Here is a 14,882-nt window from a genome sequence, read left to right on the forward strand (position 1 = left end):
AGATGAAGGAGAAGCCGTAAATAGTGGTGAGAACCAGGAATGATTGAGAAATAGCTGCGATAAACTCTACAATTGGCGACGAGGATGGGATAGATAACCGAAGTAAGTTCCGATAACTTGAATAATTAATATTGTTGTTGTTGTAGATACCCGTTCGTAATAGATGAAAATTCCTAGAATTGCATGTAGAAGAAGAACGCAAAATTGTGGAACTCAATGACGGTGAAAGAAAATAGATGAACTGCGAGAATAACCATTGAAAATTACGACCGTTGGCGACTACTATTTTGGAATTGGTATTTGGAATTTTGTATTTTTTGTTGTTGTTGTGCCCATAGCGTATTTCTGGTTGATTGTCTGCTGACAATAATTTATGGTTGGCAGCATGCTAATCATTGCCTGTGTAATAGTCTGTTGCCACGGTGGCGGATCACCTGTCGTTTGTCTGATGGTAACGATTCATGACTGTGGCGGATAGTCGACCATGACCTCCAAAGTCGTTTGCTTAAATGCAGTATTTGTGGACGTGGCGGGATGCCAGTCATTTGCTGAAATGCAGTATTTGTGGACGTGGCGGGATGCCAGTCGTTTGCTTAAATGCAGTATTTGTGGACGTGGCGGGGTGCCAGTCGTTTGCTTAAATGCAGTATTTGTGGACGTGGCGGGATGCTAGTCGTTTGCTTAAATTCAGTATTTGTGGACGTGGCGGGATGCCAGTCGTTTGCTTAAATGCAGTATTTGTGGACGTGGCGGGATGCCAGTCATTTGCTTAAATGCAGTATTTGTGAACGTGGCGGGATGCCAGTCGTTTGTTTAAATGCAGTAGTTGTAGACGTGGCAAGTTGCCGGTCGATTGCTTGAATGCAGTGGTGTGGTGTTTGTACTAGTTTCGGATTGCCGGTGGATGCTGTTTTGTAACGAATCTATGTATTCTATTTTGCGACACTGTCCGAGGAGAAGTGATTTTCGTAATGGTTAGAGTCCTTGAAAGGACGGTTTGGTTCTAGAGCATGCCACTCTTGAAACGCTAGTGTCTTTGAAAAAGAAGGAGTATAGCACGACGTGGTCTTGTTCGTTATGTAACATGATGTATGTTAAGAATTAACTTGATAGAGCGAACGGTACTGCGTAAGTATCTGTGAATGTTTCACGTTTTCAATCACACCACAACGGGAAAATCATCATCCCAGTTGAAACTTCAGTACCATACTTCGACTCCCCCAGTCAAAATTGAATATCAAATCAATACAAATAAAGATCAAATGAGGAAAGGTGAGGAGAGGCAGTATGCGGACATCAGGGAACCGGCAAGACCAAGTGGGATACAAGTCGATTATCAGGTATTAGGGAAATGAAGACCATTGTATTAGTGAAGACAGACAATAATGTAGGATCTGTAAGAAATAAGAGAGCTGGAGTCGATATTTTATAGAAGGCCTTGTAACTAATGGAATACGTTCTGTTTACTAAAGAAACAGTTTATTTATTGATATTATTCGTGGTTTTCTGTTTAAAGAAAGGGTGGGGTGTAGGGTTCATTATTATATACATTCTTTTTATATCCTCACAATTTCTATGAATCTTGATAATCGATAAGATTCATACCTGCGAGTGTAGACCCTTGGTTGAATAGACGAGAGATTTGACAGGTCAGAAATACGGGAAGGATGGAGAAAATTGGAGACTGAAGGAGAAGCCGTAAATAGTGGTGAGAACCAGGAATGATTGAGAAATAGCTGCGATAAACTCTACATTCGATACAAAGTCTGGTTTATTAATAACGGAAAAAATTACATTCTTGACTACGACTAACAACACCATGGCTACAGAAATCACCTGCAACTATGATTTATTTCTTCACCCCCTCTCAGTTGATGGTCTCCAATCCGATCTTTTTCTCGAATGAAGTGGAACTTTACATCTATATGCTTGACACGTTTAGTCTCCTCCTTCTCTGCCATAGCTATAGCGCCAGTTGACTCAACTTGGATCCCTTGTTTTATATAGTACGAATGCTGCTCGTTCGAAAAATATTCTTTTCCAAGATCACATCTTAAGTTTTCGATCTTCTTCCCGAATTTCGCCGTCGCCATAGCCTCGTATACTTTGAAATAATCAAAGACTTGGTGCTTGTGCTTCATTAAATATACCACAGCAAAGTGTGTATAATCATCAATGAATGACACGAAGTACTGGCACCCATCTACTGTTGTTGGTGTTATCTGGCCGCAAACATCCGTATGGACACGTTCCAATGGTCTTGTTGTTTTCGGTCGATTCTTGTTGAATGGCAAACGGATCATCTTGCCCTCTGCACAAAACTCGCAAAATTCAGCTCCATTCTTAATTTCTCCGATTCCACTTACTATTCCTTTTTGCTTCATTCGTACCAAATTCTTGTAGCTCAGATGGCCGAATCGTTTATGCCATAAATGCAACTCAGAAACTCTCGTGACCATAGCTAACTCTGACGTCATACACAGCATCTTGAGGAAGAACAAATTTCCTCGCAATTGCGCCACAGCTATTATCTTGCCGTTTCTAGATAACACTGCTCGTTCCGGATGGAACACTACTTTGACTCACGCTTTCAATAATCGCGATAACGACAACAAATTGAAGCTGAGATTCTTCACATACAGAACATTTCCTAAGGACAATGGGAGATTATCATCATCAACAGATGTTTTCGCCTTCACTGTGCCTTCTTTAGTAGCAACAAGCTTTTCACCTTTCTTCGCACTTTCAATAACGAGTGGAGTTTCGAACTCCATAAATTCGTAGAAATAGCGCTCATCATTTGCCATATGACGACTAGCTCCTGAGTCCAAGACCCATTCAACAGATGACTCCGATTTGAAATCTTCTTCCTGGGATGAAATCATCAACACCACCTCTCGATCTACCGGAACTGTTTCTACTTGAGCTCGATCACGTCGCGTTTATGATTATTTTTTCAATTTCTTCAAAAATGCATCCGACTTGTATGAATTTGCAATGCCAATTTCCTCAGACACTTTGGTTCTGATGTCTGTGTTGGGGAAACACATTTCAGTCGAAACAAAAATACCCCCGATCTGCATGAATTTGCAATGCCAATTTCCCTACACTCCATGGATTTGAAGTCTGTGTTAGCGAAACACATTTCAGTCGGAACGAAAATACCCCCGAATTTCATGTATTTGCAATGCCGATTTCTCCAAGGTTGCTTGGTTTTGTTAGGGAGACCGTAAATTGAGCCAATCAAAACGAGGTAGTTAGAGCGTTTAGATAACGCTTAACATTTTACAGTTTTACAATTGTTTATCTAATGAAAAATAACATTTTATTAATTGCGATAGAAGCGTAGAAATATTTCCTATCAATTGATGCAAACATCTTTCCGATCCAGTAAGGAATGTTCGAGTTATAAGCATTCGGAATCTTTCTTTTTTTCCTGCATGTTCTGTGCTTAGGTTTTCATTTTACCCCCATTATACTCCGGTTAGACGTAGTCCCACGTCAAAAATTGAATTAGATTTTCTAATTCACAAAATGATATCTTGAACCAAAAATGAGTTGTCTACGTTTTTCGTGTATGTATAAACACGAACTGTCAAAGCAGTAACCAAAAAACAAAAGCAGTATAATTAACTGGTTTGTTTTGCTAGCGCCTGTTGTTCCCTTATCAGCTTGAAACGTAGAATGTATAAATTAGATTACTCATTTTCCTTGGACTCATAATTTTACGCTGTTGAATATTTCAAGAAGAAAAACAAATAAGCCATTGTTATGGCGCTTATAAACATCGATGGCGATCCCTGGTAAGTACATTCCTATACGCCTACGCAAATGACCCGTATGTCCTGGGTCTCAATTTGAAAATGTCATTTTCTTCTGATAACTGCGATATCAGGCTCAGCGACCTGGATGCCTGTGAGCGGCTGAGCAACGAAATCCAATCACAGCTGGTGGCACGGAATCGTGAAAATTCTCTTTCACGAGAATATTCGTCCATCTCCGGTCAGATTCGGGTGCGGATAAAGCAGTTCGGATCCGAGCTCGAGCAGTTGAGCAAGAAGCTAGGCTACACCTCTAGCTCGCTTACTTCCGCCGAAGCGGAACGTAGACAGCGGCAGCTGGAGGCGCTGCAGACCAAGTTGGTCCAGCTGCAAAGGCAATTTAACACTGTGGAGGCTCAGGTGGAGAGAACAAGCCTATTTGCATCCGGCAGTTCCCGACTGTTCGATGATGATGACGATCCGGCGCTGATTAAACCGGAATCGAGTTACACCGTCGCGGATTTGAGAGCCCATCAGACGAGATTGTTGGAGGATCAGAATGAGGGTTTGGAGGCACTCTCGAAGGTGATTTCCAGACAAAAGGAACTGGCATCGAGAATTGGCACCGAAGTCGATCAACACAATGGTAAACTAATTTTGTGAGCGTTCTCTTGAGTCATGGGCATGCTATCAGCGTTTTTTTTTGTTGCAGAAATTCTAGATAACCTGGCGGTAACAATGGAAACGACGGACGGGCGCATGAATCGGGAAACACGCCAGATAGAAACGGTGACCGAACTGGATTCCACTTGTGGATATTGGACGGTGATTGGGATTTTAGCGGCGGCTATAATCATCGTAGCTATTTTGAGCTAGTTTTTGGATTTCTACTTTTCATGCAATAGTTATTTGCGATGGCCAGGATATGGATCTGGAACAGTGTCAATATATGCGAAACATAAGCATCGTAAACCTTGTATGTTTATATTATAAGACGAGATTGCAAATTTCATATACCATAGATAGAGAACATTATGTTTTAATGTTTATTGGTCAAATTCCATGTATATATTCGCCTGTCGCCAGGATAATAATGATCAATTGAAACGAAAAATAACAATACATATTTCAATTTTAAAGAATAGTGTTATTTTTGAACATACAAGAATACGACACTCATATAGTTCGCAGAGGAAATCATTATCTACAGTGACTGATATAATCATTTTCTTGGACACATTTAATTTTTTTCTCAAATGTTGTGAATATCATTATGAGGAGAAATTTTAAGATGACAGTTCCAGTACAACCTTACCGACACGAAAAATTTCTCGGGAACGGATTTTCCGGACCATACATTATTCAAATTCGATATGCTTGCTATTGAATTATCCAGAGTCCTGGATTCACTCCAATTGTTCTCAATACCTTCCGATGCTGCTGATCCTAAGAATACGGGTATGGTAACCTATATGATTGTAAACCACATTGTTCAACTGACTAACTTCCTTCTGAAAATTGGCAGCTTCCGCTGACGCGTAACACTGGACCGTGTTTTAATTATGGCGGTAATTATTCCTTCAGGAACCCACCTTCTCACTCACGAGATACGTTTTCCTCTCGAATACCAGAGTATAGCAGAACTTGCTCGGATGTTGTGTTGTGTTCTCCAGTGCTCGCTCAACAATGTCGGGAACATAACCGGAAACACGTAGGAATACACCAAGAGTTGTCATCTAGAAATAACTTATGAATAATCCCAAATTGTATCATGCAGCTCCTCTCGCAAAACGGTAACAAAAATTCCAAATCGACTGTGTTAGCGGCCACTATAGCAATCGCAGCGGAACGAATTTTATTTTTAACATCCAATGAACTCACTGTTGGAAAAAATCTTACCATCTGGCTTGCAATGTGTTGACGCCACTTTCGACCCGGAAACAATGCATGAATTTGCGAAAATTGAATGTTCGATCGGAATGTTTCCAATCACTAAAAAGCCCAAAAACATTCCTAATTTCACATAAGCTCTTCCCCAGCACACAAATTATAAAAAATCAAATTGCTTCACCCACATTGCGGAACTCGCGCGAGTTTAGAAATTTCACAATCCGATCGAGATCGACTTTTGCTGTGGTGGAAAAATTGGCGATCTAACGTACAGATCTACACCTAGGCAGCGCTGCGGTGAAAGTGATGATTTGCCTGATTCTCGAATACACTTCACGGTGGAAACGAAATAAACAGCACTCCATTGAACTACGTTTTACGAGTTAGTGAAGTGTCGAAGCTAATGATGAGTTTTCAGGCAGTATGAGCACTTTTCAAATAAAAAATCATTAATGAAAATTACCATCTTCGTATCAAACTGGTGTTTAATGAGTGGAAAACTTTGTTTTCTTCATGTGATATAATAATCTCATACAAAAATTTAATCTGAAGATAATTTGATATTATAATGATAGATTTGGTGGGAAATTAATCTCGCATCCAGATGTCGACACCGTACCGTTGTCATCGCGAATGCGTTTCATACCGTTTCCACCGTGAAGTGTATTCGTAGTGTATTCGAGAATCAGGCCCTACGTTTCATGAGTTAGTGAAGTGTCGAAGATAATGGGCCTGATTCTCGAATACACTACGAATACACTTCACGGTGGAAACGGAATGAAACGTATTCGCGATGACAACGGTACGGTGTCGACATCTGGATACGAGATTAGTTTCCCACTAAACTTATCATTATAATATCAAATTATCTTCAGATGAAATTTTTGTATGAGATTATTATACCACATGAAGAAAACAAAGTTTTCCACTCACATTCAACACCAGTTTGATACGAAGAAGTTAATTTTCATTAATGATTTTTCATTCTCATGACTCATTCTGCCTGAAAATTCATCATTATCTTCGACACTTCACTAAATCGTAAAACGTAGTTCAATGGCGTGCCGTTTATTTCGTTTCCACCGTGAAGTGTATTCGAGAATCAGGCCCAATATTGACGATCTAACGCAAAACGTAAACGATCGGTGAGACATCTGGATTTAGTTTTTGAACTAAGAAAATGATGATAAGGTAACCTAAAACTCAAAAACAAATCACGTATATTTTACTTCCGGTATTTCCAAGGTAGTTCTCACATGCAGGAACCATGCATTTTTCAACTTGTTTTTGATTGTGCTCTCGAATTTCCTTTTTTGATTCATCCATTGGCAACATTTATACAATTTTCACTACTGAAAGAGGTAATGAAATAACATGTTATATATAAAATTGCGCAGAATTAAATTTCTTAAAAACTCTTCTTCTTCTTCTTCAATGGCACTAACGTTTCTAGAGGAACTTCGCCGTCTCAACGTAGTATTACTTGCGTCATTTTTATTAGTACTTAGTTGAGATTTCTATGCCAAATAACACGCCTTGAATGCATTCTGAGTGGCAAGCTCTAGAATACGCGTGATCACAGTGCAAGTCGGAGGAAATTTCTTTGACGAAAAATTCCCCCGACCAGAACGGGAATCGAACCCGAACACCCTGCATGTTAGTTATGACGCTAACCACTCGGCCAAGGGAGCACATCTTAAAAACTCATTGCCATCAAATAATCTTTTATAATTATAACATTGTAATTTATGGAAAGAACTACAAACCTTTCATAAGCTCACATAGCAAAATTTCAAACCATCATCACTTTCACCGCAGTGCCGCCTAGGTGTAGATTTGTACGTTAGATCGCCAATTGAGTTTTCAGGCAGAATGAGCAATTTTAAAATAAAAAATCATTAATGAAAATTAACTTCTTCGTATCAAACTGGTTTTCAATGTGAGTGGAAAACTTTGTTTTCTTCATGTGATATAATAATCTCATACAAAAATTTCATCTGAAGATAATTTAATGATAAGTTTAGTGGGAAACAAATCTCGACACCGTACCGTTGTCATCGCGGATACGTTTCATTCCGTTTCCACCATGAAGTGTATTCGTAGTGTATTCGAGAATCAAGCCCGATGGCTTTAAAGTTTGCAATATGAGCATATGGAAGGTTTGTAGTTCTTTCCATAAATTACAATGTTATAATCATGAAAGTTTATTTGATTACGATGCGTTTGGAAGAAATTTAATTCTGCGCAATTTTATATATAACATGTTATTTTCTTACCTCTTTCAGTAGTGAAAACTGTATAAATTTTGACAATGGTTGAATCAAAAAAGGAAATCCGAGAGCACAATCAAAAACAAGTTGAAAATGCATGGTTCCTGCATGTGAGAACTACCTTGGGAAGCCCGGAAGTAAAATATACGTAATTTGTTTTTGAGTTTTAGGTTACATTAGCATCATTTTCTTAGTTCAAAAACAAAAAGACGGGTGGGTAATGTCGGGGACATAACCGAAGAGCATAGGACTACACTAAGGGGTGTCCATTATTCGATTATCATGGAGCAAAGATCCCAGAATGACCAACTTTTCATGTAAAAAATTACAGAAAAAAATCAAAGGATAAAATAAAACCTCAGAACACAGCAAACACTCGTGCAAATGTTGTAGGGGTTATTGTTCAGCCGGCAACGAACACACAGTAGATGGCAAGCATATCGTAATAGGAATTTACCGTCTGGTATCATGATATAATTGGGCTTTGCACTCCTCATGAATAACACTGTTCTACTAGTCAAGTCCTTCATTTGATACCCATATTGATAGGGTTTAGAAAAAATGTGTAACCCACCATTTTGTGGTGGCGGCCATTTTGGAATTGCATTGTCAATAAATAACTGTGTTTTTCTGGTCAATCCCTTTCATTTGATACCCATATTGATGGGGCTTTGAGAAAATATGTAATCCGCCATTTTGTAGCGGTCACCATATTGGATTTTCAAGATCATGAAATACGCAGTTTTATAATGACTGCAGAGATAAAGGAGTGTTCCAAATTTCAGATCAACCGGTCAACAGGAAAGGGGTCAAATTTCAATTAATGTGGTACAGCGCCATAGACAAACATGTTACATACAAACATACAAATATGTCACAGCTGAATAAACCCGTTTAAAAACTCCAGCATTCTATCAAATCGAGCGCGATTAGCCATTCATTCACCCGGCGCGCCGCTTCCACCGCTTTTAACGCACTGCGATAGGCTCTCCTGTTCCACATCCCATTGAAACTCCTGTCTCTCACTCTTGCGATATCGCACCGCATACATCCCCGGCAAATGCAGCGATATCTCTTTTGCTGAAAATCATATATCGCAGCAGGAAAGACGAGATATCGTCTTTCCTGCTTGGCGTCCGATGATAAAATGTGGCCAAGCCCCACCATCGCTCACTTTTTTGGCGATCTAACGTACAAATCTACACTTAGGCGGCACTGCGGTGAAAGTGATGATGGTTTTAAATTTTGCAATGTGAGTTTATGGAAAGTTTGTAGTTATTTCCATAAATCACAAACTTATAGTCATAAAAAATTATTTGAAGAAATTCAATTTTGCGCAATTTTATATATAACATGTTATTTTCTTATGTCTTTCAATAGTGAAAATTGTATTAATGTTGACAATGGTTGAATCAAAAAGGAAATTCAAGAGCACAATCACAAAAACAAGTTGAAAAATGCATGGTTCCTGCATGTGAGAATGTTGAAAACCTTGGTAGGCTATGATTTCCAGTTAGTTTCCTAGGTTTGTTTCATATAAGTTTCATAGCAACAACGGTTACTATGCATGATGTAAATAACAACTGCATAACAACCACTAGGGTATAAAAGAACCGTTCTCAATAGGTTAAGCATCAGTATTGTTAAATAAAGCCACCAGTGTATAACGCTGTTATCAACAGGTTATGGGCCCAGTCACACCATACCTGAAAGTAAAGTGAAAAGTGCAACAGTCGTTCCAGAATGTCCAGTGCGAGGAAAGCAGGAATCGTGCAGTTTGCCGGTGAAGGCTACGATACGTGGAAGTTCCGAGTGGAGACTCAGCTTTCAGCGCACGATGTAAAAGAAGCCATCACGAATGATCCCCCTGAGGAGCAAGAAGCGAAAGTGGCATTTCTGGAGAAGGACGAAAAAGCAAAAGCACTTCTGGTAGCGTATATTTCGGACAGCCATTTGGAGTATATTCGCGACAAGAAGACAGCAAGAGAGATGTGGACGTCATTAGAAAATACCTTTGCGAAGAAAGGTTTTGCTGCCCAGACGTACATCCGGCGGTCGATGGTTTTGTTGCGAATGGTTACAAGAATTTGCACAAGCTGAAGAATTCCAAAATGGTGAATGGACTGGACGATGTCCAAGGCGATTCCGAATTTTGTAATGCATGCGTTGAAGCCAATATGGTAAGGCAACCGTTCAACGGCACGAGACCCCAGACACGAAGACCACTGGAGCGTGTACACACGGAAGTGTGTGGGCAAATCACCCCAGCAACAACGGATGGTTATCGTCATTTTGTATCGTTCGTGGACGATTACACGCATTTCGGAGTTGTTTACCTGCTAAAGAGAAAGGATCAAGTACACGATTATTTCAAGGTTTACGAAGCGATGGTGACGGCTAAATTCGGAACGAAAATAGCAAACCTGCGGTGTGATCTTGGACGCGAGTATTTCTCAAAGGAGCAGCTGGCCTACTACGAGAAGAAGGGAATTCAAGTAGAGTCAACGGTGGGATACTCACCTCAACAAAATGGTGTGGCGGAACGTTTCAATCGCACAATTGTCGAAAAGATGAGAGCAATGCTGTTGGAGTCGAATGCACCAAAATATCTCTGGGGAGAAGCGGTCCTGAATGCAGTGTATATTACCAATCGAAGCCCAACTGAAGCGATTAGAGATAACCAAACGCCTGCGGAACGGTGGCATGGAGAGAAGCCAGATGTCACTAAGCTGAGAGTGTTCGGATGTCAAGCGTTTTCCTGGATACCCAAGCAGAAAAGAGGTAAACTGGATCCAACCGGACGAAATTGCGTTATGGTCGGATACGCACCAACAGGATATCGTCTCTGGGATCAGGAATCGCGAAAAATGTTTGTGGCTCGCGATGTTAGATGCAACGAAGCAGCATTTCCATTCAAAAGCGGAGGCGTCGATTCTGGATTGATTATTCCGGAGGAGGTATCACCAATTCCCGAGCAAGAGAGAGAAATCGAAAGACAACAGAAAATTGTGAACACGACTGTGGACGCTCATGATAATGTTCGAGAAGGCGGCTCCAATGCTGAAAAGGAAGAAGTCGACAAGGAAGGCGCAACAGCACTCTCGCCACAATCAGGAAGGAACGAACCTAGTGCTGATGTTCCGAGGCTTAGTGGTCGAGAGTGCAAGAGACCAGGTTGGTTTTCCGATTATATTCCATTTAGAGCCCTTTCTGCTGGTGTAAATTCCCTACAGGTTCCGGAATGTTACTCTGATGTTGAAGATCATCCGAACGAGCGTGAATGGAGGCAGCAATCCAAGACGAACTGATGGCGCTACGCAAAAACCAAACTTGGACCGTGGTTAAACGCCCTGCTGACGTTCAACCCGTACCGTGCAAATGGGTGTTCAACGTGAAGACGGATGCTGATGGTCGGCCTATACGCTGCAAGGCTAGGTTGGTAGCGAAGGGTTACGCACAAAAGAGACACGTTGATTTCGAGGAAACATTTGCACCTGTGGCGCGGTTGACTACAATTCGGACTTTGATGATTCACCAGCTAGATGTCAAGACGGCTTTTCTGAATGGTATTCTCACAGAGAAGGTATACATGCGGTGTCCAGAGGGGGTAGAGCAGCGTTCTGATGAAGTTTGCTTGCTGCATCGATCGCTTTACGGTCTGAAGCAATCACCTAGGTGTTGGAACAGCCGTTTCAACGAGTTCCTGATTACCTTTGGATTCACGCGATCAAAGCACGATTATTGCTTGTATGTTCGAGCTTGTGCGGACAGTAAGATATACATCGTGGTATATGTAGATGACCTTCTGATTGCTGCTGGGAATGAACACGATATAGAACGTGTGAAGAACAAGCTAATGCGAGAATTCGAGATGACAGATATTAAGCAGCTACACCACTTTCTTGGAATCAAGATCAACAGGGATCTGGGTCGTGGAACGACGAGGCTGTCTCAGACAGGACAGATCGATAAAATACTTTCGCGTTTCGCCATGGAAAACTGCAATCCTGTTGATACGCCTGCCGAATCAAGACTGCAGTTGAAGCGGGAAGATACAAAATGTGCACACCCTTACCGTGAGCTCATCGGTAGCTTAATGTATATCATGATGGGTTCACGACCGGACATATGTTTCATCGTTGGATATTTGGTAAGGTTCCAGGACGCTGCTGGAGATGAGCATTGGAAACATGCAAAACGAGTCCTACGATATCTACAAGCAACGAAGCAATTGGGATTAGTTTACCGAAGGAAGCCGAAGGAAGCGACAGTATCTGCCTACGTTGATGCAGACTTTGCAAGTGATGAATCAGACCGCAAGTGTGTTTCCGGATTTTTGCTGAAGGTTCACGGGAACATTGTTGCCTGGTCATCAAAGAAACAGCCTACAGTAGCGATGTCTTCTACTGAAGCAGAGTACATTGCCATGAGTTCCTGCGTAAGTGAGACTATCTGGTTGAATGGTTTGATTTCCGACCTCCAACAAGATGGACTACTGTTTCCGGTACCGATTTATGAAGACAACCAAGGAGCGATTGCGATGGCTGAACGAGAAGAAACAAGGCGAGTCAAACACATTGACGTTAAATATCATTTTATCCGGAATGCAGTTGCTGATAATAAGATTAAGATAATATACATCCCAACCCAGAAGCAACTAGCAGACATTCTCACGAAGTCGCTACCCAACCTAACTTTCAATGCTTTAAGAAGTAAGCTAGGATTAGAAGGAAACAACTGAGAGGGGGTGTTGAAAACCTTGGTAGGCTATGATTTCCAGTTAGTTTCCTAGGTTTGTTTCATATAAGTTTCATAGCAACAACGGTTACTATGCATGATGTAAATAACAACTGCATAACAACCACTAGGGTATAAAAGAACCGTTGTCAATAGGTTAAGCATCAATATTGTTAAATAAAGCCACCAGTGTATAACGCTGTTATCAACAGAGAACTACCTTCGAAATACCGGAAGTAAAATATACGTGATTGGTTTTTGAGTTTTAGGTTACCTTATCATCATTTTCTTAGTTCAAAAACAAAACCCAGATGTCTCACCAATCGTTCACGTTTTGCGTTAGATCGCCAATTGGCGATGGTTTTACTTCCGGACTTTCCAAGGTAATTCTCACATGCAAGAACCATGCATTTGATGGTGCTCTCAAATTCCCGTTTTTGATTCAACCATTGTCAATATTTATACAATTTTCACTACTGAAAGAGATAAGAAAATAACATGTTATATATAAAAATGCGCAGAATTAAATTTCTTAAAAACGCAATCAAATAATCTTTTATGATTATAACATTGTAATTTATGGAAAGAACTACAAACCTTCCATAAGCTCACATGGCAAAATTTAAAACTATCATCACTTTCACCGCAGCGCCGCCTAAGTGTAGATTTGTACGTTAGATCGCCAATTGACGAATTTACGTTGGAATTGCAACCAGATGGCGCTGCGAGTAAAATGATGATGTTTTGTTTTTTTGGTATGGAATTGACGAATTTACGCAAAGCTGAATCAGCAAAACTTAAAACCATCATCACTTTTACCGCAGCGCCGCCTAGGTGTAGATTTGTACGTTAGATCGCCGATAGGCTATCCAAAATCGAAATCAATATGGCGTCATTTGTTTACCAACATATCATTTACGAGGATTGAGATCGTTGAAATCACGGAGATAGTAAAAATAAAGAAAAATGCGCTGCTTTATTCCTAACTGCATGAGTGATTTTCATATTTCGGTTTCACATGGAGGCGTTCACATTTATCATGGAGTTTAAAGTTAGCCACTATTCGACTATATAACCGGACCGAGTTGTAAACAACAGTAATTGACAGAACCAAAATATCAGTGAACCGCAGCAATATTGGGTACACTGGCAATATGAGGGATTTGACGTTTTAAGTGCGCTACACATACAGCGTCACCGTCACCGTCACCGTCCCGTCAACTATTCTCTTGGACTTATTTTGCCGACGTCAAAGTGGCCGGTGATGGTGAATGTGAATGCTACCATACGATTTCCATGAGAGAATATTTGACGTTTGATTCCTTTACGTTGACTTCACAGTGACGGGACGTTGTATGTGTAGCGCGGGTACATCATGGGTATGACCCTGATTTGCGACGACAAATGTACAGTGTCGACGTCTGGTAGCGATATCAGTGCTTGGGAGGTAAATTATTCTCTATCAGATCAGAAGGGCCAAGTGCAGTGTAAAAATATAAAAGTTTTATTGAAATTGTTTACTTCATATTGTTTGATTACCTAACACATGTAATTCTGACACTCACTTAACCATTTGACGATGCATTTTCTGTTTGTTCCACAAATAATTACTATTATAATATAAAATCATCATTAGACACTGTTTTCGTTCAATAAGTTTCTGCGATTTCGGAAAAAAACCTCTTATTTCATCACATAAAATAAATATTCGATACGTTAAAGTGAATTTTAGTTCATAATTTTGATTTTGAAAGCATGTTTATTCCAACTGAATATCCATCATTATTTTCGCCTCCCAATGAAAGCACACGAAGCTTAATGCCGTCTACGCGAATAAACTCATCAAAATCAGAATTCGAATTGGATTACGATTCCAATAATACAAAAGCAAAAGCAGCAGGTTTTCCATTTACAGTCTTCATTTTTAGATTTTCCAAAACAATACTCGGAACATGACAGTTCACTGTACTTGTATTGGTGAACCCGAGTGCCAACCCCTGAAACATCTCAGTGCGAAACTAACAGCTTTCGGTTTGAACCTAGTGCGACACTAGGTTGAAATTGATAGCGAATTCGTTTTTGTTCAGTTTCAACCCCAGTGCCGCACTAACTGCGGTCAAAACGTTTTTTTATTCACTCAGTGTCGCACTAGTTCCCCCGAAAGCTGTTAGTTTCGCACTGAGATGTTTCACGGGTTAGCACTCGTGTTCACCAATACAACTAT

The 14,882-nt window shown here is 40.4% G+C and overlaps 1 protein-coding gene across 1 annotated transcript; it reads left to right on the forward strand.

Annotated features, from left to right (window-relative positions):
- The first annotated feature begins 3,596 nt into the window (after positions 1 to 3,596).
- LOC129768783 (syntaxin-8) lies at positions 3,597 to 4,962 on the forward strand. The gene is made up of 3 exons (XM_055770659.1): positions 3,597 to 3,803; positions 3,896 to 4,407; positions 4,474 to 4,962. Exons 1-3 carry the CDS (start codon positions 3,772 to 3,774, stop codon positions 4,635 to 4,637), a joined length of 708 nt encoding a protein of 235 aa, XP_055626634.1. The 5' UTR covers positions 3,597 to 3,771; the 3' UTR covers positions 4,638 to 4,962.
- The last annotated feature ends 9,920 nt before the right edge of the window (positions 4,963 to 14,882 follow it).

This window comes from Toxorhynchites rutilus, chromosome 2 (genome assembly GCF_029784135.1).
Source record: "Toxorhynchites rutilus septentrionalis strain SRP chromosome 2, ASM2978413v1, whole genome shotgun sequence".
In the NCBI taxonomy this organism is placed as follows: domain Eukaryota; kingdom Metazoa; phylum Arthropoda; class Insecta; order Diptera; family Culicidae; genus Toxorhynchites; species Toxorhynchites rutilus.